The sequence below is a fragment of the Hypanus sabinus genome, chromosome 16 (assembly GCF_030144855.1).
Source record: "Hypanus sabinus isolate sHypSab1 chromosome 16, sHypSab1.hap1, whole genome shotgun sequence".
NCBI classification, from domain to species: domain Eukaryota; kingdom Metazoa; phylum Chordata; class Chondrichthyes; order Myliobatiformes; family Dasyatidae; genus Hypanus; species Hypanus sabinus.
The window spans coordinates 57,053,337-57,079,575 of NC_082721.1; the positions used below are offsets into that span (position 1 = coordinate 57,053,337).

Here is a 26,239-nt window from a genome sequence, read left to right on the forward strand (position 1 = left end):
TTGATACCCTGTTTTGTTGCAGATGAGGCTTTGCTGATGTATGAGCAAGAATTACAAATCACATTCGAGAATCCAAGCTGCCTGGCACCAGGTGGCCTTCTGGACATTGCCTGGAGCAAGATTCATGACATTGATACCAGCGTTGGTGGAAGGGGCAACACAGATCTGCTGAAGGATGTTGGTGTGATGTGCCAGGCTGTGGCCGATGTTGTTGCTTGGGAGATTCATGCTCTGTGCCCTGAAATGGAATTGTTGCTCCATTCCCTCAACAAGCAGAGCAGCCCGCTGCCAGCAGTCATTGCTTTACCACCAGCACAACAAACACAGCGAGGTGTAGAGACCTCAGAGTCCTGGAGGATCCAGGAAACTCCAGTGCAGATTATCACCAGCAGGGAAGCACTGGACAGCTGGTGATGACTGGAGTAGTGCACCAGTCTCCTCAGTGCCAAGGACATCTTTAAAAACCGATGCTTCAAAAAGGCAGTAACCATAATGAAGGACCTCTTAGATATGTGCTCTTCTCATTACTACCACCAGGGAGGAGGTACAGGAGACTGAAGATAAACACATGATATTTTCGAAACAGCATCTTCTCCTCTGATTTCATGTTTCTGAATGAAACATGAACCCATGAACATTTTGCTCTCTTTCTGCACTAGTTATTTTTCAGATATACCTGAAGGTATATTTTATGTATTGCACTGTCCTGCTGGCACAACACAACAAATTTCAAGACCTATGTCAGTGATAATAAATCTGATCCTGATTCTGATTCAGTACAATATTTCTTAAAGAGAAATATTCATTGCTATGAATTTGTGCTTTGCTGATCTTTGAACCACTGGAGAAAGTGTAAGGAACTGCAGTGAATTAATGGCTGGAAGTCTTTATGGTGCATATTGTGATCATACATATTATATAGTAGAAATATAGCATACAGAATCAGGTTTATCATTGAATAGTTTTATTCTTTAGATATACTGCACAGTAACAGGCCCTTCTGGCCCAATTACACTCTTGTAAGCTACTAAACTATAAGCTTATTAACAACAGCATCTTGAAGATTTTTTATATAGTTTATTTCTTTTTATATTTGTCAAATGTACATCAAAACATTAAAACATACAGTGAAATACGTTGTTTGCATCAGCAACCAAAATACTGTGAATATGTGCTTGGGGGTAGCCTGCAAGTGTCACAATGCTTCTGGTGCTGACATAGTATGCCCACAACTCACTAAACCTAACCTTTAGTCTTTGGAATGTGAGAGTAATCCAGAGGAAAACAATGTAGTCATGGGGAGAATGTACACATTTCTTACAGAGCAGTGTAAATGAGCCTGGTTTATTGGCATTGTAATCGCGTTACGCTAACTGCTACACTGCTGTGCTGCCCAGACTGTCATTGACATGTTGTGAAGGTCATTGTTTTTCAGCCACAGTACTGTGTGCACAATACATAAAAGGTCATATAAATTACAGTATAGTAAAAACACTTAGAAAAAAATAAAGTTTATACTTTAATGCATACTTCAGATAAGTATACAGCACTTATATGCAGTGATGAATTGGGTGTTCTGTCACTATATACATGTTCAGTGGCTACCTTTTGATGAAATGTATTACCTGTATTCTGCTAAACAGATACTGTACAATCAATACCACAGTGGTTAAAGGCTACACATAGCTGCCTAAACTAAACTAGACTCATCTTTCAATAGCGCTTTGCTTTTTGGTTCCAAAGAAGTTATTTAAACCCCATAGAAAAAGATTAATCTGAATGACTAACGTTCCTGCCCAGTATCTGATACATTCACAAAACAAAATACAAATAGTTACACATATCCACCCCTGAAGATGTTGACCTGTTCAGCAGACTGTGATTTTTCTTGCATTAGTTCATCTTCATTGTCAGGCCTAAGTGATAAATACACAGGTATTTCTCAAAAGGCCATTCAACAGGTGGTGAACTATTCCTGTATGCCCACAGACACGTGCACACACACACACACACACACACACACACACACACACACACACACACACACACACACACAATGGTGATTGACATTCAATCCAGGGCATCTGTAGCACTGGTGTGAAGATTTAGGTGTTTGAAAATTATATATAATTTAAATGAAGCATTGTCAACCCAAAGTATTGAAGTGAACAATGTCATTGTAACCTTTGAAATTGTATTGAGTTATCATTGATCTTAAGGTTCTAAAAATGTGATGTACCTAGAAGTTTGGAGGTCTCTTCAAAAAGTGTCTGCAGTATGACGGAGGAGTGGTGGGGTGGTGCTATGAAGTACCACTGCCACAGACAGCTGACAACATCCACACCCTTGATAACTCTCTTCCAGTCTCAGCAAGGTGAGTCTGCGTGTGTCCAGAACAACGTTACCTCTGATTTATTTATTTTTTTTACAGCTGCAGAGACCAACCATTGCTCTGAGCAGGAAATTTTTACAGGACCTGAAAACTGCGCAGCACTTTAAATGTTTTTTTTTGTAGACAGTGTCAGCATTTAGCAGATTGATGGTTTATCAACAATGAACTATCGACTCCCATTCTATGTTTGTAACTAAGTTGTAACTTGAAATACTGACAATGTAAATGCTTTGAAACTCTAAAATGTTTTAATTTTTTTAGGAAACTTATGGATTATATTCTTTAACATAATTAATTACAGGGTATTTTACAATTACATTAACATAGATTTCAAAATTATATTAGCATAATTCCAAAATTATATTAACACTATATAAAATTAAAGACCAACTGTACAGCAACAAAGACTATGTGCGCAGGAGCATTTCAATTACTATGCAGCATATTGGGAACAGGGGCTACCAGAGGTTTCCTTGACCCTTGCAGTCCCTCCAATTCACCAGCAAATCACTCTGAACTCACCATGTAGTGCACAGGGTCTTCTTCTCTGAGCTCGGTCCTAGGGAAGGCACAGCATCAGGATCGAGGTCGTTCATTTAAACAGAAATGCAGAAGAATTTCTTTAGCCAGAGGGTGGTGAATTTCTGGAATTTGTTACCACAGGCAGCTGTGGAGGCCAGATCGTTGGGTATATTTAAGGTAGAGATCGATAGATTTATGATTAGCTAATGATTCAAAGGTTACAGGGAGAAGACCAGGGAGAGGGGCTGAGGAGGGGAAAAGAAAAGGATCAGCCATGATTGAATGGTGGAGCAGACTTGATGGGCCAAATGGCCTAATTCTGCTCCTATGTCTTATGCTCTTTCAATAACCTACTGCCCATTCCGTCGCTAGTGTTCATGGTGGCAATGAAGATCCTTCATCTCTTGCAGTGTTCAGGGCTTCCTTCTTCATGTCAGTAGCTCAGTTTTCACTACTGTCAGTCATGCAAGTTCCAGGTGGAGATTTAGGAATACCATCAGATGTAGGATTCTTCATTGCTGTTTCCTTAACAGTTTTATCAGTAAGGGTTGTTAGTCCTGAGCTGAATCCCCGAACCTGGAGAACTGGAGGACCACTGGACCATTCTTAGTTGGCCTTGACCTGTTGGGCAAGGATGGCCCTACCAAGTGCCAAAGCATAAAGCCCTGACTTCAGCCAACATATCTCGCTGGTTCATTGAGGCACACAAGCCTCCAAACCACAAGGTAGGTTGTGGTCCTCCTGGAAGACGTTTTCAATAACCTTGTCAAATATTTTTCCCAGCCCTTCATTGTGTTGTATTCCCAGTTAATATCCCAAAAATGTATCCTCCCTGTATGAGAAGCCTGGATGTTGCTACTGTAATTTTAAATATTACCACGTGTGCAGAATTTCACAAACATGGCCAATAAACACTGGCTTTACCCACAACAACTACTCCTTTCTCCCAAATGAACCTGACAAAGCGTAGCTAGCTTCTTTCCCTCTGTACTTAATAGAGGGGCACAGAATGCCCTTTACTCAACAAGCTGTATAATGATTAATAGGGTGGGCGAACACCGTCTTTCGACGCGAACCAATTGAACGCGGCGGTTCTTCACCCCGCCGCCTCTTACAACGAACAGAAGGAGGGCGCTGATTGGCTCTGGGTGTTACCTTCGCAAGAGCAATCGGCTACAGAGGTTGCCCGTCACCCTGTGTGACGTCAGAGCGGCGAGCCTGGACGGGAGGTGCGAGTCTCCCTGTTGGTCGTGTAGCTATCAGGTATTCTTTCATCCACAGCGGGCGGAGGGGCGAGGATTGGTCTATCTGCATCCATCCCGTTTCAGAAGTCGGTGTGAAGGGATCCCGGAGGGAATCGCTGCAGCTCAGACCTGACCTGCGCCAGCATCCGCCATGGCCCTGATCAAAGTAACTCGGAGGTTCCTGAATAGGCTCTCGACAGCCGCCAGTTCCTTTCGGACGCAGGGGACGGCGAAGGCACTAAGAGGTGAGGGAACGTCTATTTATAGTGAGGTGCGGGGTTGCTTATTATTAGAGTGGCCAAGAATGGCAGTTGCATAACTTTCTCGGTAGTGGAAGGGGATTAATATGGATACAATTTGAATTAGCTCAAAAAGAGGATTTTTTCAGGTTTACTTCAACCTAAACAAAGCAAAATATGAAGGTATGAGAGGAGAATTAGCTGTATTTCAATGGGAAAATGCATCAGAAGGTACAGCGAAGTGCATCACTTAAAGAATCAATGCTTAATTTGCCGAAAAAACTAGGATGCAAAATTCCGAAAGAAAAGATGTACCATTTCTAACTGACGGGAGAAAAATTAAAAAGCATTACAAATTATGTTATTCAAAGATGAGATTTATAAAGTTGTCAGAAATCGCGGTAGGCCTGAGGATTGGGACGAACTAAACTCGGCACAGGAAGACGGGAGGTTGATCAAGCGTGGAAAGGCAGTTTTCTGGGCCCAGCAACTATGAAGAAGGCACGCCACTGGTCCTACTTTCTTAGAAGGATAAGGAGATTCAGCAAGTCATCAGAAAGTTCTCCAGATGTACCGTGGAGAGCTTTCTAGCGGGTTGCATCACCACCTGGTGTGGAATCTCCAACGCACATGGATACGAGGCTTGGAGGTTGACTCAATCAGTTCCAGTACAACCCTGCCCACTATCGAGAACATTTACAAGATGATGTTGTAGAACAAGGCAGCATCCATCACTAGGCAACCCCCCCCCCCACCCCAGCCCTCTTCTCTAATTACCATCAAGCAGGCAGGCAGTGCATGAGCTTGAAGACCTACCTTGCCATCATGTTCTGGAACATAACAACACCGGACTATAATTCTCTCTGTCTTGCACAAATGTTTTGTTTATTGTGTAAGTTATATTTTATTTATGGTAATTTAAGTTGGTTAACTTGTAATTTTGGGGTGGCGGGACGAAGATACGATTCCATCAAAGGAGGTGTTAGGCGCCCCTTCCCTCTGGAAGAAACTAAGATACTGTGAGAATATGAGATAAGGAAAAGTTGTGAGGACAAATGTGTGTCCTTACAGAGAGAGATGTGGCTATATAATGAGAAAGTGGAAGATTTTCACATGGAAGGTTAACTAGTATAGTTTCCTTCCATGAAACTGTTTAAAGGAAGGTTATAACCAGTATTACCTCACTATTTTTGCTCTTTTTGCACTACTTATTTATTTTTATATTTCTCATTGTAACATGGTAATTTTATACATTGCTCTGTGTGCTACCACAAAACAACAAATTTTGCAACGTGTCAGTGATAACAAACCTGATTCTGATTCTAGATAACCTGACAGAAATTTCAGAACCAAGAATCTCAATGAGAAAGAGGGACTGAAGTAAATATGCGCGCAAACATAGCAGTTGAACTTGGTAAGAAGTAGGGGAGGAGGCAGAGCGAGGGTGTCTGCAGGTATGCTTGAATGCTGGGTAAAGCTGTGTGCAGGTATTAATACTGGTGCAGCTAGCTGAGTGCAGTTTGTAGTTCCAACTGCTCCCCAGGGTGCCAGCTTGCACTGCACAGCGGGAATGTCACTGCCCCAGTGCAAGACGTGAACACCGTTTAGTGTCGTAGGTCAGGAATTCGTTGCTGCTGCATTGAGGAGACACGTTGGGCAGAGAATGAGGTGGTAGGTCTACATTCTCTCAGAGGGACATGGTACGTAAAATGAGTTTCATCGTGGGAATGAGTAGTTTAGAGCATCTCAGCAAAGAGGGAGTGAGACAGACTTCATTTAAAGATTAGCTTTAAAAATACTTGAAGATAGTTTAAAGATATTTATTGCTTATTTATTTTTTTGTGTATTTGCACAATTGTTGCCTACCCTGTTGCTGTGGTCTTTCACTGGTCCTATTATGGTTATTGGATGTATTGAGTATGCCCACAAGAAACTGAATCTCCAAGATGTATATGGTAATATGTACTTTGGTAATAACTTTACTTATCGCATGTACATTTAAACATTGAAACACGCAGTGAAATGTGACATTTGTGTGAAAGACCCCACAATCTGAGGATGTGCTGTGAACAACCGGCAAGTGTCACCATGCTTCCGGCACCAATATAACCTGCCCACGGCTCACTAACCCTCATCTGTACATCTGTGGAATGTGGGAGAAAACATACAAATTCCTTATCGACAATGGCAGGAATTAAACTCTGATCATTGGCACTGTAAATCGATACACCACTACACTATCCCAAGGTGATGGGGTGTTTGAGTATTTGCCTGTGACAGGTTAATTCCCACAGATGCCAAAAACAGCTTCATTTATACAGAATTTGATATTCCTGATTAATTTGTAACACAAGTAGCTGCTGACAAACTTCCCAATATTACCTGGGAATATGGTAGTTAGTAAAAGGTTTGCACTTTTACTGACTCCCTAAGTTTTAAATTGAAATAATTTTTCTTTTTTCATTCTGTCCTTCAAGGCCTTAGGAACTTTGGAGAACTTTCCAAATCTGCAACAACTTCTGCACAATTTTGCTTGGTCATATTAAATTTGGGAGATCCCAAGTAATGCAGATTGGCACCGAGATCTTTTCCAAGTCTGTGATTGAGGGTGTCACCACACTTCAGAGATAGAAGTCTTGGTCTGGTGCTATGTCTGAGTTCAGGCACTTCACTGAGTCGGTATTGTGTATCTCAGCAATACAGGACACTGAATAGAAAGGGAAGGTTGTAGCTCCAGTTCAGAAGCCAATGGGATTCTCAATTGTAAGCTGCAACAAATCAGAATTAGACAGGACCTTTGTGTTTTCACCTTAACGAGGCAGACTTAATAATGCTTTTTTCATGCTGTAGAAGTTTAGAACCTATTGACCACTCTTAGATTAAATTGGTGAGATCTCAAGGTGTGAAAAACATATACTGCTTTATTAGGAGGCCAAATGTTCATTCTGGGTGGTGCAGTGGGGAAGTCCTTTAGTAATTAGAATGCTAATATTAATGAAAAACTTCTCTTGCATACTTTATGTACAGATCATTGAGGTAGGACGGGGTAAAACAATAATAATGTAGAATAAAGTGCAAAAGCTAGCAAAAGAGTGTAATGGAGGTAAACGATAATGTGCAAAAAAAAACCAAGTTAGATTAATGGGGCACGAGTACAAGAGGTCCATTCCAAAGTCTGATAAGTGGGGTGGAAGCTTTCCTTGAGTCTGGTATTTTCAGGCTTTTGTACCTCTGCTTGATGGGAAAGGGGAGAAGTGAGGATATTCAGGATGGGTGGGGTATTTGATTATGCTAGCTGCTTTACTGAGGCTGCAAGAAATATAGACAGTCGGTGAAGGAGAGGCTGGTTGATAACTTTTTTTTTCGGATTTCAGGCATCTGCAGAATTTTGCTTTCATGTAAATTGAAAGCCTATTGTAGGAAATTAACATCATGAAAGGGAAAATATAACCTGCATTTACTTTCTTTTCACAGAGAAAAATGAAAGATCTGAAGAGATGAAAACCTCAAAGTGTAGGTCAAAATTAAAACTCATTACACTGTGTTGATATTCTTGTGCGGACGTTTTTTATTTATTGAGATACAGTGTGAAATAGGCCTTTCTGGCCCTTCAAGCTGTGCCACCCTCCAACCCCCAGTTTAAACCAAACTTAATCACAGGATGATTTGCAATAACCAGTTAACCTAATAACTAGGATGTGGGACTGTGGACTGTGGGAGGAAACCGGAGCACCTGGAGGAAACCCACACATTCCAAGTGGAGAAGGTACAGACTACTTACAGCTGATGTTGGAATTGAACTCTGAAATCACATGTCCTGAGCTGTAATAATCTTGTATGTGATCTCTTTTGGGATTATCATCATCCCAATGAATTTATTTTAGCAGTCTGTTAACAGATTAAAGCATAGCACAGTTGAAAATTTAATCATGTCTGGAAGACAGCATATGAGCTGAGTATTAACCGTGGTGTTAGTGTTGATTTTGAGTCTGGAATTTCTGGAATTTTTTTTCTCTCCAGCAGTGGCTGGTGTCCAGTTTGACTGGCGAGATGCCCTAAATATGGAGGGTCAACTCACAGAAGAGGAGATCCTGATCAGAGATTCATTCCGTGCGTATTGCCAGACAAAGCTGATGCCCAGAATTCTCATGGCAAACCGAAATGAAGGTACAGATGCTGAACCATGTCCATTGCAATTTGTTTGGGTACAATTGTTTTTTTTGACTCCCAATTCAATTCACAAAATCCAAACAATACTGTTCTATGTCAGTTACAAACTTAAAGGCTAGTCGTTATTAGAAAAGGAGCTGAATTTAGGTCAGTGACTGTAAAGAATGTGATTCAGTGTGCGGTGTATTAATATCTTGCCCAGACGTTTAGCAGAAATAGCTGTGAGTCTCAATCCTTGGTCGATTGGGGTGATAAAGCTGTTGTTGAAGCTGTCACAATTAGTGTTAATTCACAAGAGTGAAGATTAAATGTCCAGATGACCCCCCCCCCCCCCCCCCCCCCACATTGCTCTTTACTCAGCACACTGCACAGAACAACTTTCATGGCTCTGATCTGGAAGTTCTTTATCCAAAATTCCTTCAAAAGAGAGCTTTTGGCACACTGGACTTGTTACATGCGTGCAGTGTGTGCCCATATTATTTTTGTTTTATGTTCTCTCTCCATCTTTTTCTTTACCCCCACTTCCGGTCCAGTTTTGCTTGCTTCAGGTGTGATGAGCTACTGTCAGTCTCCATTTAGAACACTGCTGCTCCATTTGGGATTTGGAGAGCACAATTTAAAGAAGCCGGCATCCAGAAAGCTGCAGAAAAGAACGAACCATTGGGGAGAATCGATAGTTAGAGTTGTGCTAGTTTCCCTGTGAACAAACTTGTAGTTTTTGTGTTCTGATCTGTGTTTTCATATTGAGGATTCTGGCTTTTGGATTTGGTTGCCCTGGATCACTTATGTAAATATATTGCAAATAAATAGAGCTGCCTGTGTCTACCCTGTCCCTTTCCTGTCAGAAACAACACACAACACTCAGGGTGGACTTGTTTTTATGGTGCTTTTCTGAGAGCCAACAGGGGACATAACATAAGTTAGGGCCTTGTCCAGGATACTTTCTGTTGGAGTTGGTTTCTGGAATGGGTGAGTTTAAGTTTTTTTTTCTTTTATGAGTGATGACTCCTTGGTAGGGGTACGCTATCAGATATTATGTTGCGGAGTTGAGCAGTTAAGGACTTTGAAGAGCAGCTAGGATTTAGTTAGTGTTTGTTGGTTAGGTAGACAGGGACTGGAGAGTGCTGTTAAACTGTGCTGGCTGGTTTGGTTGGTGTCACTCGTTTAAACGCACTGCTGTTCAGGTGAAAGTCTCTCGGTGTGGATATGGACCAGTTTATGTTGCAGGCGTTCTTGAGCAATCCTACAGTAAAGCAACTAGATATGTGCCATTGTGGAAGTCGAACTCAGATAAAGTCACTCAGAGACCGTATAAGTACAAACTCTATTCAACGCTTAAACAGGAACAGTCTGCCTGTGACTGTTCATGCCCGTTCCACCAACTAACTCACAATTCCCCTTACAACTGGATACATTCATTCAGATACTCCTCACACATACAGAGCTGGAGTCAGACTTATCTATTGCTTGACAGTACCGAGAGACAAATTACAGGATAGTCATAATGGCCTAATATACAAAACAGACTGGAGCGGCCCTATCTCTACACATGACTGCATAAGGAGATAAGCATCCTGAAACTCTAGCTGGCTACCTCCAAGAAATATTGCTCAGCAATGAATAACAAAATTAGCGCATCTGTTGATCATCAGTGGTTTCTTTCAGAAAAACGGGCTGCTATTGTTTAACGAAGTGTTAACCCTTTTACGTACTTTATCACCATTAGGATGGCTTGCTTACTTTGGTAGAGCATTTTAGTATTCCTGCAGCAAAACAAGCCCAGAGAAAGGTCATTAAGCATGCTGTGCTTGAAGGTCTGATGGAGTGTGGCTTGTGGCTTGGTGCTTGGTGCACAGACATCTGATGGGGGGGAAATACCCACAGCTGAGAAGTCCGAGGGCAAAAGAGATAGGGCAGGTGGAGGCTGAGGCTGGGGCCAAAGTCATGTTGCCACCTTGTGTGTCTGAGGGTGAAGGTTCACTGTTCGGTATGTGTGATCCTCATACGATGGTGCATCTCCCTCAGATGAGAAAAAGCATGCACTGCACGCCAAACTAAACTGGCGGCTGGAGGTTTAAGACAATGAAATTGCTGCAGTTCCGGTTGCGCGGTCAACTCCTGATTCCTTGCCTGCTGTGAACACTGACCCAGTAACCCTGCAGCCTGGGTTTGATATGAGTAAGCATATCAAGTTAGTGCCATGTTTTCAGGAGAGTGAGGTGGATTTGTACTTCATTGCTATTGAGTGCATGGCGTTGTCTTTGCAATGGCCTCAGGATGTCTGACCTCCTATTGCAATGTAAGTGTGGGAAAAGGGCAGAAAGTGTGTGCCCCATTCTGTCACTGTCTGATGGCCTCAATTATGAGACTGTTAAAGCTACTGTCTTGCACGTATGAGTTGATGCCTGAGGTGTAATGATAGTGCTTTAAGATTTAAACTACAACCACACTAGACCGGATAAGTTTGAAAACGCTGGTTTTGCGTAAAAACAATAGGCATCCACACTATGCGTTTTTAAAAAATATCTCTGTCCACATTAAAACGGATATTTCAGTGAATCTCCTCCTACTGCGCATGTGCAGGACACATCTACCGAAAACAAGCAACATGTTTGGTGTCGAATCTCGCGGTGAAAGACTTGGTGTGCATTTGTTCAGTTACAGACTAGAAAAACTTAAACGACAGACAGCTGTTGGCTCTCACGCAGGAGGACTTAAAAGTTAAAAACAACGAATACTGGAGCGTATGGAGGCAACCGACAAGGAGGTCACGGACAGGTTGACCCAGCTGACGACGAACATTGAAAAACTGATTAACTCTGTTGCATTAATAAAGCACCTTGTTAAATGTTTAAAACGTGTCTGCAACAGTATTATCTTGTATTTCCATACAATGTTACATTAGGCGGTTACACACCTATTGTCAGAGAAGTACTTGCATAAATAGGTAAACCACCTTCATACGAGCAAGGACAGAAAACAGGGCAAACAAGGAATAAATACTTATTTATTCAGTAAGTTATGGGTCAAAGTATTTGTTGAGTACATTTCTAACTCTTCTGGCAGTCTCATTGCCGTCTGTTCTGAAATTGTTAGGTTGCGTTCAAGAAAACAATGAAATGGCATGCTGCCGTCACCATCTGTTTCAGCAAGTCATGACGGCGTTTTCAGATTTCTCTGGTTACCCCGTCCACACTGCTCCAGCCAAGCGGCGTTTTCAAAATTACACACCCTGGAGAGCGTTTCTGAAAAGCTCCAGTTTCGAGGGACGAAAACGGCATTTTACTGTGGAAGGAGGGTAAAAACAAAGAGAAGAAGCTTCGGTGATGGATTTATCCGGCGTAGTGTGGACGTAGCCTTAAAGAAAGATCACAACTCAGGCCTATGAGTTTGCAAGGGAGAAGTGCCATCTCTTTGATAAGGTTTTGCTTCTCTTCAGGAGCTGATAGTTTTGGAGGATTTTAAAATTACTTACCTGAGCATATTGTTCTATACCTGGGTGAAGAGAAAGTACATCCCTTTCTCAAGCCACTGTGTTAGATGAATTTAGCCTTGCACACAAGAATCTATTTGTGTCTCACTGTGCAATAGCTCAGAGCAGTGAGAAGGGGGTCAATGTCACTAAGGCTGAGAAACAGCCTCCTCCTACTTCACATTATTCTAAGGAAGAGTGTAAGTGTTTATTGTCACAGGTCAGGTCACTTACTCATAGACTATGTGAGCTGGACAGTAGCGGCTGCAGTTGAATCCGTCTCAGTGTGTGGGTCTGATTAAAACCGCTTGTGGTGTTTCAGCTGATGTACAATCCAAGCCTGATCCTAGCTATATGCCTTTCTGATTTCATTGGCTAGTTTCTAAGTGTAAGCCCAGTGATCAGGTCCCGATGACCATGCTGCATAATACTGGTGCAGCAAGTCTTTTATTCGCTCTGATGCACTAAATATTTCTGAGAACACACTTTGTGGGTCACATGTCTCAGTGTAGGGAACTCAGACAGAGTGTTTAAAATTTTCCTACACTCAATCCATTTACAGTCAGACTAGTGAGTGGGTTCGTCACAGTCAAGGTAATGCTTTCGCTACCAGCCGGAGGGGCCACCCTCATCCTAGGCAATAACCTACCTGATGGGAAGATGCCACCATGGCCAGAGGTGGCAGCTGCACCCTTGGATCAAATGAAGAATGAGGAGCTTGCTCGTGATTTCTCCTCCGGGTTTCCTGCCTGCCTGACGATTTGTGCTCAGTCCCGCAGACTTGAAGATGCAATGAATCTCTCCGCCTCCATCTTTGCGCCACCTCAACCTGGCTCAGTCGCAGGGGCTCCGGTAGCGCCGAACTCTGCAGTGAAGGGTCCGAAGGAAATTCTATCGCAAGCAGCTGATAGCGACTCAATGGGCAGATCCTTGGGAGGTTGATATGGTCAGGGGCAAGAAGTGTGCTTAGAGGAAATGACTTGCTTATGTGTAAGTGGGTGCCAGTTGTATCCAATGGCTTGGGCTGGGGTGCTGTTTTTCACATTGTGATAGCTACCAATTACCAACAGTATGTGTTACAGTTAGCGCATAACCAACACCTGAGTGTTACTAAAACATAACTGCATTTTACGCTGTTTCTCTTGGCCCTAAATGAAGTCTGCCATGGCTATTGCCGAACCTGTCCAGTGTGCCAGCACATAGCTAAACCTAACCAGGTTATACCTCATGCCTCTTCACCAGATTCCTGTTATGTGAGAGCCATCGGTGTGAGTGCGGGTGGATTGCACAGGTCACTTGCCTAAAAGCAAGTTGGGAAACTGGTTTTTGCTGACCGTAATGTGCGCAGCCACCCATTTTCCTTGTTACAATTAAACACTTGATGCTGTTCTGCTCCTCATCTGGTCTGCCTAGAGTTATACAGACTGATTGGGGTACAAATTTGATGTCCAGAGTGTTTTGCATAGGTTATGAACACACTTTCAGTCCATCATAAGGTCTCCAGTGCGTATCATCATCACCACGTTAGAGCGATTCCATCAAGCGCTAAAGTCTACGTTGGGTGTCTATTGTTTGGAACATAGCAGAGACAGGGACACTGATGTTCCTTTTGTATTATTTGCAGGGCAGAAAACTGTACAAGAGTCCCTAGGATACAGTACTGCAAATCCTTGGGCATTGGCCATACTGTTAGAGGGCCACTAGAGCAGCTGTTAAGAGCTTTCCCAAAGTCCTCATCCAATGTTCAGAGAATGCCTCTGCAGTGCTTGTGCACATGCCAGTTAGACTCTGTCATCCTCAGAGGCTGAGATGAAGATGCACTGTGCCTTACTGCTTTGGTCCTGGGGATTTGGGTCTGGAAATTTTTCCATATTTGGATCAGCTCTCCAGGTTCACTTTTCAGGACCTTGGGTGATTGCTCGCAAACTTTCTGAAACTGACTACAATCTTCATACCCTTGACCGTAGATGACAGACCCCTGTGTGCCACATCAACATGCTAAGGCCATATTATGATCAGGAGCAGAGATTGGGAGTTCCGTCTTCGAAAGTGGGGGCTGCTGGCTCCATGATGGCCTAGTGTCGTGGAATGCCCCAGAGCAGCATGCCAGATTGCAGAGTTCTTCAGTGTTACAGGAACTCCCTGGTCAGTTGTCACACCTTGATCCCCTGCAAGTCAGCTCTGTTACTATTAATTCAGGATTATCCGGCATTGTTTAACGATGTGCCTACTGGAATGAATGTGTTGGAGCGTGACATTGTTGTGAATGGTGCTAAGCCTGTGAACCCCACCAAAAGAGCACTGCTGCAGCAGGAGGCAACCTACCTGCTCAACCATGGGCCAGCCCGTCCTAGCTCTAATCCGTGGATTTCCCCTGCATCCTGGTGCCCATGAGCAATGGAACTGTCCACTTCTACACAGATTATTGGAAGGTAAATGCTGTTACGGTGCCTGACATTTCAACTGCTGTGTATGGAGGTTTCATTGACAGAGTAGGTTCAGCCAAGTTTGTCAGTAAGCTTGCCCTGTTAAAAGAATATTAGCAGGTCCCATTGCCAGTGAAATCTCTGCCTTTCTTACTCCAGACCACTTCCTCCAGTGTTACATCAGGGCACTTGGAATGTGTAATGTACCCGCGACATTCCAATGATTTGTGTCTCTAGTTTTAGAAGGGGTGTCTAACTGCAAGGCTTATTTAGACGACTTGGTGGTCTATTCTGCTGACTGGCTGTTGCATATGGACATCTTTGAGCATGTATTCGCGCGTTTAGGTGAGGCCTTGTTGACCCTTAATTTGGTTGTGTGTGATTCGGGAAAGCTTCGGTTACCTGTCTGGGTAGAGTCGTTGGCCAGGGTCAAGTACGTCCAGTTGATGCAAAGATGGGGGCAATACATTCCTTCCCTGTGCCCGATACAGCGTTTTCTTGGTATGGATAGTCATTGTCAAAATTTCTCCACAGTCATGTCCCCACTTACTAGCCTGCTGAGCTCTTGCCGCAAGTTTGCGTGCACCCGAGTGCCAGGCCTTGTTTGAGCATGTGAAGATGCTGCTGTGCCACATACCTGTTCTTGCCGCACCTGATTCCAGCAAGCCTTTCAAGCTGGAGCTTAACGCCAGCACTGCAGGTGTGGGCGCGGTGCTGTTGCTGGTGGATGGTAACGGTATTTGAAGCTTGACAAGCACCAAAGTAACTACTCCACCATAGAAAAAGTGTCTCTGTATCTCATGTAGAACCAGAACCAATGCCTTACACATTGGTCTTTGATTGCCAAAATGATTGTATTGATATTTGTTATAAGAAAGGGAACAAAAATGTATTGGTAGACACGCTGTCTCAGTCCATGAGTTAGTGTTACTTTGTTGTAAAGTCAAGAGAAGTTTGTTCTTGTTGGTGAGGTGTTATATGCTGCACACCGCATGCCCGTTTTTTTTTTGGGGGGGGTTTCTGTCTCTCTGTCTAGCTTTGCTAGTTTTGGGTGTGCCGAGTCGCTGTCAATCTCTGTTCAGAGGGAGCTGGATCCTGCCTCCTTGTCAGGATGGCTGCAATCAGAATTTGGAGAATGCAGTTTAAAGAAGCTGGTATCTGGGAAGTACTCTGGAAAGAGAGAGCCGTTGGGGAGAATCGATAGTTGAAAAATTGCGTTAGTTTCCCGTGAACAAACTTGTAGTCTTTGTGTTCTGACCTGTTTTCATATTGTGAATTTCGTTTTTTGGATTACCCCTTTGGATCTGGTTGCCCTGGATCAATTCTGTACATACTGTAAATACATTACCTGTGTATTCCTTGTCTGTTTCCCATCACAAACTACGCACAACTCTGAGGGTGGGCTTGTTTTTATGTTGCTTCCCTGATACCTCCAGACCAGAGCCAACAGGGTTGGCTTTTATAAATCAGGCCTTTATAAATCAGGGCATTGTGTACAGTAATTGGGATGTTAAGTCCAAGTTGTATGAGATGTTGAGGCTGAATTTGGAGTATTGTGTGTATTTCTGGTCACCCATTTACAGGAAAGGTATCAATAAGATTGAAAGAGTAGATAAAATTTAGAAGAATATTGCTGGGACTTGAGGACCTGAGTATTAGAGAAAGGTTAACTGTTAGTTCTTTATTCCCTGGAGCATAGGAGAATAAAGATTGATGCAGGTGTACAAAATTTAAGGGGTATAGATAGGGTTAATGCATGCAGATTTTTCCACTGAGATTGGGTAAGACTAGACCCAGAGATTAAGGGTGAAAGGTGAAATGTTTGAAGGGGGTCTTCATGCGGGGTGGTGAGAGTGGAATGAGTTAACAGCAGAAGTGGTGGATGTAGAGTTGAATGCAACATTAAAGAGAAGTTTGCGTAAGTACATGGATGGGAGGGGTATGGAAGTTATGGTCTGGGCGCAGCTCAATGGGACAAGGCAGAAAAACCGGTTAATGAGTTGAGGAACTTGTTTCTGTGCTGTAGTGCTTTGTGACTCTAATGTGAAATTTGTTAATCTAACATTGTACTTATATTCAGTCTACTTTCAAACAAGTTTATTTGATGACTTTATCTCTAACTATTCACATTTTTCCATCCTCTTCCCAGTGTTTCACCGTGAAATTCTGCAGGAGATGGGTGAGCTGGGAGTCTTAGGCTCCACAATTAAAGGTAACACACATTCTGAACCTGCCTTCACCATTCATTGGTTTAAAGACAACTTAAAGCTTGAGCCAATAAACAAACTATGTCAGTCGAGCAATTTCGCTTCATCTGCCTTCCATTGGCCACATATTTTAAATTGACTTCTCATTCCCATTTGGACTTGTCTGTCTTTGGCCTCCTCAGCTGCTACAATGAGGCTGCACTCATTTGGAGGAGCAACACCTCATACTCCATCTAGGTAGCCTCCAACCTAATGGCACGAACATTGATTTTTGTAACTTCTGGTAATTTCTCTCTCCCCATCCCCCATTCCTCCCCCCCCATCTTAAATTTTCCATTCACATTGTGGTTCCCCTCTTGCCCCTTCTCTCACCTGCCATCGTCTCCTCTGGTTTTCTTCCCTTCCCCTTTCTTCCATGGTTCATTGTCCCCTCTTATTGGTTTTCTTCTTCAGCTCTTTTCCTCTTCCATTTGTTCCATCCCAGCTTCTTCCATCCCTGCCCACGAACCCACCTTCCCCTTCATTTGATCTCACCTATCACTTGCCAGTTTGTACTCCTCCCCCTCCCCCACCACCTTATCCTAGCATCTGCCCCTCTGTTTCCAGGCCTGATGGTGCATCTTGGCCAAAAATGTTAATTTCCCTCCATGCATTTTGTGTGTTGCTCAGGATTTCCAGCAACTGCAGATTTTCTTGAATTCATGCAATGTCAGTTTCTGCATTTTGTTTTCCAAGCGTAATTTAATGGAATGGGAACCACTTGGGTATTGGTTTAAAGGCAGTTTGATTTTTTTTGACTGGGTAGATACTGAAATTGGGAGTCTAATAGTAGGTTCTGTTTACAGGCTATGGTTGTGCAGGGACCTCCTACGTGTCCTATGGACTAATCGCACGGGAAGTCGAACGTGTAGACAGTAGCTACCGCTCTGTGATGAGTGTCCAGTCCTCCCTTGTCATGTATCCAATTGCTGCCTATGGCACAGAAGACCAGAAACAACGGTATCTTCCAAAGCTGGGTTAGTCACTATCTCTGATTAATAACCAGTGCATAAGCTCATGGTTCCTTTACAATGAACTATGAAATAATTGATTTTGTACAGAAGCATCACCCATATACTTGTTAAGTTGATGTCTGTATGGGCGCTCTAGCTTGCTTAGTGGTGGATGTCTGTCCTGGACACAATTTTTATTGTAATTCTATTGCAATATTTTGTGTGGTGACACTTGCAGGCTACCCCTAGCATATCCTTGGTGGTGGTTGTTAACACAAAACAATGCATCTCACTATATATTTCAATGTACATGCAATGAATCTGGCTTGGCTGTAACCTGCCTTAATGTAATTGCTCATTTTGTTTCTCTGTCCTTGCGTCCCTGCAGCCAAAGGGGAATTGTTGGGTTGCTTTGGTCTAACAGAACCAAATCACGGAAGTGATCCTTCAGGCATGGAAACCAGGGCAAGGTTCAACACTAGCAGTAACACCTACACACTAAATGGATCAAAGACCTGGTAATGTGGTGTAATATTGATTGCATTTTTTCCTTCATTCTAATACAGAGGTGGTTGGAGGCTGTACAAGTTTACTATTGATTACCTAAATTGCAAGGACTCACAATTTGTACAGAGTACTTGCTGTCAAGATGTGAGATAATCTGAGTGACAGACTTGGGGTCCAAGGTTTTCACTTGACCTGAGAGCGTACTTACTGCCTGTTATGCTTCTGGTGATTAGGGCAGCAATAAAGATCCGCCATCTCTGGCAGTGTTCATAGTTTCCTTCATTGTGTCAGTAGCTTCTTCTTGATTTTCACTACTATCAGCCATGCAAGTTCCGGGTGGATACTCAGGAATACTCGACGGAGGATGAGAGGTGACCTAATAGAGGTGCATAAGATGATGAGAGGCATTGATCATGTGGATGGTCAGAGGTTTTTTCCCAGAGCTGAAATGGCTGCCACAAGAGAGCATAGGTTTAAGGTGCTGGGGAGTAGGTACAGAGGAGATGTCAAGGGTAAGTTTTTTTTATGCAGAGTGGTGAGTACGTGGAATGGGCTGCAGGCAACGATGGTGGAGGCGGATAAGATAGGGTCTTTTAAGAGACTTTTGGATAGGTACACGGAGTTTAGAAAAATAGAGGGCTATGGGTAACCCTAGTAATTTCTAAGGTAGGGACATGTTTGGCTCAACTTTGTGGGCCGAAGGGCCTGTATTGTGCTGTCGGTTTTCTGTGTTTCTAATACCATTACACTTAGATATCGATGGATTCTTCTTTGCTGTTTCCATAACTATTTTTGTTTTACCAGTCGGGGTTCTTCGTCCTGAGCTGAACCCTTGAACCTGGAGGACAAGTGGATGACTCTTAGTCTGGCCTCTGCCTTTTACCTGTTTGGCATGGGTGACACTACCAAGAGCCAAAGCATTAAGACTGACTCCAGCCACTGTAGCTCTCTGGGTCATTGAAGCACACAAGCCTCCAAACCATGAAAGGCTGTGGTCCTCTTGGAACGTACGAGGAGTGTGATGTCTCTGGGCCTATACTCACTGGTGTTTAGCAGAGGGGCGGTCTCATTTAAACTTACCAAATATTGAAAGACATAGAAAGAGTGGACATGGAGAGGATGTTTCCCATGTTGAGTGAGTCTAGGACCAGAAGGCAAGCCTCAGAATATAAGGGCATCCCTTTAGAACAGAGGTGGTAAATGGAGGGTTAGACTGGTGAATCTGTGGAATTCATTGCCAGAGATGGCAGTGGAGATCAAGTCATTAGGTGTATTTAAAGCAGAGGTTGATAGGTTCTTCATTAATAAGGGTGTCAAAGGTGACAGAGAAGACAGGATAATGGGGTTGAAAGGGATAATAAATCAGACATGGTGATCAGATTCGGTTGGGGCTAATGGCCTAATTCTGCTCCTGTGTTTTGTGTTCTTGATTGGAAAAGAAAAACACTTGTGAAAAGTTGTGCCTGTTTCTCCTGCCAGGATTACTAACTCGCCCATGGCTGACATCTGTGTGGTCTGGGCTAAGTGTGACGATGGGAAAGTACGTGGCTTCCTGCTGGAGAAAGGAATGAAGGGGCTGACCATGCCAAAGATCGAAGGCAAGTTCTCGTTGCGGGCCTCGTCCACTGGGATGATTCTGATGGAGGACGTTGAGGTTCCTGCTGAAAATCTGCTTCCCAATGCAGTGGGACTCAGGGTGAGTGACTCTGTCATTAGAGCAGGGTCCCTGTAAATAATAGGCTTTTGAATGAATAGTCTGGGGCGGATCCAGAGAAGGTTCATGAGAATAATCCCGGGAGTGAACAGGCTAACATTTGAGGAGAGTTTGATGTCCCTGGGCTTGTACTCACTGGAGTTTAGTAGAATGAGAGGGATCTCCTTGAAATCTATTGAATATTGAAAGGCTGAGATAGAGTGCATGTGGAGAGGATGTTTCCAATAGTGAGGGAGACCAGGAGCAGAAGGCACAGCTTCAATATAAGGACGTGTCTTTTGATCTTGTGTACTAACACGGTGTGATTGGGGGTTACATCTTGCTGTTGAGTAAAGCAGTACAAATTCAGTGGTGTAAAGGGTGGCAGGGTAGGTGTAAGGGACTCCTTTCAACTAGCCTGCAGGTCACCTTTGGGCAAGGTGTACCTACTTAGTCCTCCCCAGAATCAGGGTCACATGAAGCCATGGGAGCAGTTGCTGGACAGCTGTATGACAGCTGGTGCATATCACAAGCCCTGGTTATGCGACCACTGACTCTAGGCAAACTGTCTTTGGAGTATTGATAATGGCTGGGGTCACGCTGTTCAGAAGAAGGCAATGGCAAACCAATTCTGTAGAAACATTTGCTAAGAACAATTATGGTCATGGATAGAGAAAAGAATAAGAACAACAACATAATGGGGCCAAAAGACAGAAGACCATGATCGTTAATGTCATATGACACATAATGATGATGAAATTCAGTAACTGGCAGTTAGCACCGCTACTTCAGGGACCCAGGCTCGATCTTGACCTTAGATACTGTCTGTGTGGAATTTGCAGATTCTCCTATGACACTTGGGTTCTCCCAGATAATTCCCAAAATGTTGTAGACTCAGCCAGCTTTATCACAGGCATAACTCTTCCCACCATCAAGGACATCTTCACAAGGCCGTGCCTCAAAAAGGACTCATTAAGGACTCTCACCATCTGAGACACACCTTCTTGTTACTACCATTGAGAAGGAGGTATAGCAGCCTGAAGACAACAGACAATAGATGCATAAGTAGACCATTCGGCCCTTTGAGCCTGCACTGCCATTTTGAGATCATGGCTGATCATCTACTATCAATACCCGGTTCCTGCCTTGTCCCCATATCCCTTGATTCCCCTATCCATAAGATACCTATCTAGCTCCTTCTTGAAAGCATCCAGAGAATTGGCCTCCACTACCTTCCGAGGCAGTGCATTCCAGACCCCCACAACTCTCTGGGAGAAGAAGTTTTTCCTTAACTCTGTCCTAAATGACCTACCCCTTATGCTCAAACCATGCCCTCTGGTACTGGACTCTCCCAGCATCTGGAACATATTTCCTGCCTCTATCTTGTCCAATCCCTTAATAATCTTATATGTTTCAATCAGATCCCCTCTCAATCTCCTTAAGTCCAGTGTGTACAAGCCCAGTCTCTCTAATCTCTCTACGTAAGACAGTCCAGGCATCCCAGGAATTAACCTCGTGAATCTACGCTGCACTTTCTCTACAGCCAGGATGTCCTTCCTTAACCCTGGTGACCAAAACTGTACACAATGCTCCAGGTGTGGTCTCACCAGGGCTCTGTACAAATGCAAGAGGATTTCCTTGCTCTTGTACTCAATTCCCTTTGTAATAAAGGCCAACATTCCATTAGCCTTCTTCACTGCCTGCTGCATTTGCTCATTCACCTTCAGTGACTGATGAACAAGGACTCCTAGATCTCTTTGTATTTCTCCCTTACCTAACTACACCGTTCAGATAATAATCTGCCTTCCTGTTCTTACTCCCAAAGTGGATAACTTCACACTTATTCACATTAAACGTCATCTGCCAAGTATCTGCCCACTCACCCAGCCTATCCAAGTCGCCCTGAATTCTCCTAACATCCCCATCACATGCCACACTGCCACCCAGCTTAGTATCATCAGCAAATTTGCTGGTGTTATTCTCAATGCCTTCATCTAAATCGTTGATGTAAATTGTAAACAGCTGTGGTCCCAATACCGAGCCCTGTGGCACCCTACTAGTCACCACCTGCCATTCTGAGAAACACCCATTCACAGCTACCCTTTGCTTTCTATCTGCCAACCAGTTTTCTATCCATGTCAATGTCTTCCCCCCAATGCCATGAGCTTTGATTTTACCCACCAATCTCCTATGTGGGACCTTATCAAATGCCTTCTGAAAATCGAGGTACACTACATCTACCCGCCCCCCCCCCCCCCCGCCTAATTTCCTGGTTACATCCTCGAAAAACTCCAACAGATTAGTCAAGCATGATTTACCCTTGGTAAATCCATGCTGGCTCGGCCCAATCCTATCACTGCTATCTAGATATGCCACTATTTCATCCTTAATAATGGACTCTAGCATCTTCCCCACCACCGATGTCAGGCTGACAGGTTGATAGTTCTCTGTTTTCTCCCTCCCTCCTTTCTTAAAAAGTGGGATAACATTAGCCATTCTCCAATCCTCAGGAACTGATCCTGAATCTAAGGAACATTGGAAAATGATTACCAATGCATCCGCAATTTCCAGGGCCACCTCCTTTAGTACCCTAGGATGCAGACCATCTAGACCTGGGGATTTCACGGCTTTCAGTCCCATCAGTCTACTCATCACCGTTTCCTTCCTAATTTCAATCTGTTTCATTTCCTCTGTTACCCTATGTCCTTGGCCCATCCATACATCTGGGAGATTGCTTGTGTCTTCCTTAGTGAAGACAAATCTAAAGTACTTATTAAATTCTTCTGCCATTTCTCTGTTTCCCATAACAATTTCACCCAATTCATTCTTCAAGGGCCCAACATTGTTCTTAACTATCTTCTTTCTCTTCACATACCCAAAAAAGCTTTTGCTATCTTCCTTTATATTCCTGGCTAGCTTGCGTTTGTACCTCATTTTTTTCTCCCCGTATTGCCTTTTTAGTTAAGTTCTGTTGTTCCTTAAACTTCCCAATCATTTGTCCTCCCACTCACCTTAGTTCTGTCATACTTTTTTTTTAATGCTATGCAATCTCTGACTTCCTTTGTCAACCACTGTGGCTCCTTTCCTCCCTTCCTTCTCCAGGGGATGAACTGATTTTGCACCTTGTGCATAATTCCCTAGAATACCTGCCTTTGCTGTTCCACTGTCTTTTCTGCTAGGATATCCGTCCAGTCAACTTTAGCCACTGCCTCCGTCATGTCTCCATAGTTTCCCCGTTCAACTGCAACACTGACACCTCCGAGCTGCCCTTATCCTTCTCAAATTGCAGATAAAAACTTATCATATTATGATCACTACCTTCTAATGGCTCCTTTACTGCAAGATCGCTTATCAAATCCTATTCATTACTTAACACTAAATCCAGAATAGTCCTGTCCCTGGTCGGCTCTCGTACAAGCTGTTCCAAGAATGCATCCCATAGGCACTCTACAAACTCCCTATCCTGGGGTCCAGCACCAACCTGATTCTCCCAGTTCACCTGCATGTTGAAATCCCCCATAACTACTGCGACATTACCTTTGCCACATGCCAATGTTAACTCCCTATTCAACTTGCACCCAATATCCATGCTACTAGTTGGTGGCCTGTTGACAACACCCATTTGGGTCCTTTTGCCCTTACTGTTCCTCAGTTCTATCCACACAGACTCTACTCCTGATCCTATGTCCCCCCTTGCAAAGGACTGAATCTCATTCCTTACCAACAGGGCCACCCCACCCCCTCTGCCCACATTTCTGTCCCTGTGATAGCACGTATACCCTTGTACATTCATTTCCCAGGTCTGATCTCTCTGCAGACATGTTCCAATATTTTAGAAACAGCTTCATGTGTTCTATTATCGGAATTCTGAATGGTCCACGAACACTACCTCGTTATTTCTCTTGCGCTATTTATTTATTTTTGTAACATTTTATTAATGGGGGTGATGCGGTAGATTAGCAGTTAGCACAATGCTTTATAGTGCCAGTGATCCGAGTTTAATTCCTGCCCCTGTTGTAAGGTGTTCGTACATTTTCCTCGTGACTTCATGGGCTTCATCTGGGTGATCCAGTTTTCTCACTCAGTCAAAATACATATGGTTAAGATCAGTAAGTTGTGGGCATGCAATGTTGGTGCCAGAAACATGATGACGCTTGGAGGCTGCCCCAAGAACATCCTTGGCTGTTAATGTAAACAATGTACTGTTACAAACAAGAAAAAATCTGCAAATGCAGGAAATTCAGGCAACACACAAAATGCTGTAGGAACTCAGCTGGTCTATTTCACTATATGCTTTGATTCAGTTTACATGTGACAAATAAAGCTAGTCCCTAACCAAATCTCAGCACGCCTTTGTCAGAAGTTCCATGCTCTGAAGTTGTAATAGGTACTAGGTTGATTCTTCTTTGATTTCAGGAACATTCAAACATTTAAAAAGCATTGCTCAGGAGAGCAATGTGTACCTTTTGACCTGTTATTTCTCTCTTTCTGTTAAAATTCCACTAGTACTGAACCTTGGACTGAATCAAAGGCAAGGTAAATATATTATCAAAGTACCGCATACTACTATGATATTTTTCTTCCAGGCATTTACAGGAAAATAAAGAAATAGTATAGAATTTTCTGAAAAACTATACATAAAGATTGACAAACAACCAATTTGCAAAGGAAGACAGATAGTGCAAATTAGTAAGTAAATAATACCAATACGAGTTGTAGAGTCCTTGAAAGGGAATCTGTAGATTGTGGAATCAGTTCAAAGTTGAAGTTAACTACGCTGATTCAAGAGCCTGATGTTCAAAGGGTAATAACTGTTTCTAAACCTGTTGGTGTAGAATCTTAACACTCCTGTACATCCTTACCGATGGTAATAGCAAGAAGAGAAAATGGCCTGGATGATGGAGGTCTTTGATGAATGCAATTTTCTTGTGGTAGTGCTCCTTGTAAATGCCCTCAATGATGAGGTGGGCTTTCCCTCTAATGGTCTGGGCTGTGTCCACACATTTTGTAGACTTTTCCATTTCTAGGCATTAGTGTTTCCATACCAGACATGATACAAACAGTTAAGATGCTCTGCACTATACATCTACTGAAGTTTGCTAAAGTTTTATGTGGAATGCTGAATCTACGCAAACTTCTAAGGAAGTAGAGGCTGTGCTGTGAATTCTTTGTGTTGGCACTTGCGTGTTGATCCCAGGACAGATCCTCTGTCTGATCATTCCAAGGAATTTAAAGTTGCTGAAGTTACTGACCCTCGCCACCTCCATACCCTAACAAGGACTGGCTCATGGACCTCCAACTTCTTGCTCCTGTAGTTAATAATCAGCTATTTGGTTTAGCTGATGTTGCATTATAAGTTGTTTTGGACCATTCTACTAGCTTTTCATTCTCTCTCCCACAAGGTATATCTGAGCTGTAATGAATTCTGTAAAGTTTCTGTTTCTCTTTTACTCTTCCAGGGTCCCTTTGGGTGTTTGAACAATGCACGGTATGGAATTGCCTGGGGTGCCCTGGGAGCTGCTGAGTTCTGTCTGGAAACAGCTCGGCAGTATGCACTGGATAGGTAAATGGATTGGAAGATGGGGGGAGAGAGGAATGTGATATTAAACACTGCAATGACCTGAATTGGTATGTCATTCCACCTTGCATTTGCAAGGTGCAGCAAGTGCTGGAAAAGGAGATTGGAAGCTGCTCTGGACAGCTGGAGTCTTGTCTTTTCTTAAGGCAGTTGCACCCAGGATCTAATACTGAGCAGGAAAAGTGCTACACCTGCCTCTACATCTCTTTCCTCACCATCATTTAGGAATCTCAGGTCCTTCTTAAATCCTTAGACTTTAGTTCTTGATTTTGCAATCCTGTTTGTGCAAATGCATCCTGTCTGTGCCCCTCATGATTTTATGCACATCTCTAAGGTCACCCCAGAGTTTCTTGTGCTCCAAGTAAAAGTTCAGCTACTCCCTGTAACTCTGGCCCTTGAATTCTGGTTAACATCTGTGTAAATCTGGCAGTCTGTCTAGATAATGATGATCACCACCTATAATAATAACCAGCAGCATCTTCTTAGTAGTTGTTAGTGGTAATGACTCGATGAACCAAGTGGTCTAATTGTGCTCCTATATCTTATGATTAGTGCCTGCCTGAAAGAGAACATGAGGTATTACTTATTGTGATGTTTTTTTTTCAGGATTTTTTTTTGTACCATTACAGGATTCAGTTTGGTGTTCCTCTTGCTCGTAACCAGCTTGTCCAGAAGAAACTGGCAGACATGTTGACTGAGATCACACTGGGGCTCCATGCATGTGTACAGCTGGGGCGTTTAAAGGATGAAGATAAGTGTGTACAGATTACAACTGCAAACACAACCAGATTGGGCAA

The 26,239-nt window shown here is 43.2% G+C and overlaps 2 protein-coding genes across 7 annotated transcripts in view; both read left to right on the forward strand.

The window, feature by feature from the left end:
• LOC132406331 (uncharacterized) overlaps positions 1-2,687 on the forward strand; it is a 68,600-nt gene extending 65,913 nt beyond the window's left edge. For 3 of the 4 annotated variants that reach the window (XM_059991850.1, XM_059991854.1, XM_059991852.1), the window contains one exon: positions 23-2,687. In XM_059991850.1, coding sequence (XP_059847833.1) covers positions 23-414 — 392 coding nt within the window. In that variant the 3' untranslated portion in view covers positions 415-2,687. The remainder of the gene's footprint in view (positions 1-22) is intronic. The other variant, XM_059991855.1, reaches the window with a different exon arrangement.
• Positions 2,688-4,101: 1,414 nt separating this feature from the next.
• LOC132406332 (glutaryl-CoA dehydrogenase, mitochondrial-like) overlaps positions 4,102-26,239 on the forward strand; it is a 36,507-nt gene continuing 14,369 nt past the window's right edge. For 2 of the 3 annotated variants that reach the window (XM_059991862.1, XM_059991859.1), the window contains exons 1-9: positions 4,102-4,403; positions 7,872-7,910; positions 8,418-8,564; positions 16,615-16,677; positions 17,518-17,688; positions 18,053-18,182; positions 19,651-19,867; positions 25,324-25,427; positions 26,072-26,197. In XM_059991862.1, coding sequence (XP_059847845.1) covers positions 4,310-4,403; positions 7,872-7,910; positions 8,418-8,564; positions 16,615-16,677; positions 17,518-17,688; positions 18,053-18,182; positions 19,651-19,867; positions 25,324-25,427; positions 26,072-26,197 — 1,091 coding nt within the window. In that variant the 5' untranslated portion in view covers positions 4,102-4,309. The remainder of the gene's footprint in view (positions 4,404-7,871; positions 7,911-8,417; positions 8,565-16,614; positions 16,678-17,517; positions 17,689-18,052; positions 18,183-19,650; positions 19,868-25,323; positions 25,428-26,071; positions 26,198-26,239) is intronic. The other variant, XM_059991860.1, reaches the window with a different exon arrangement.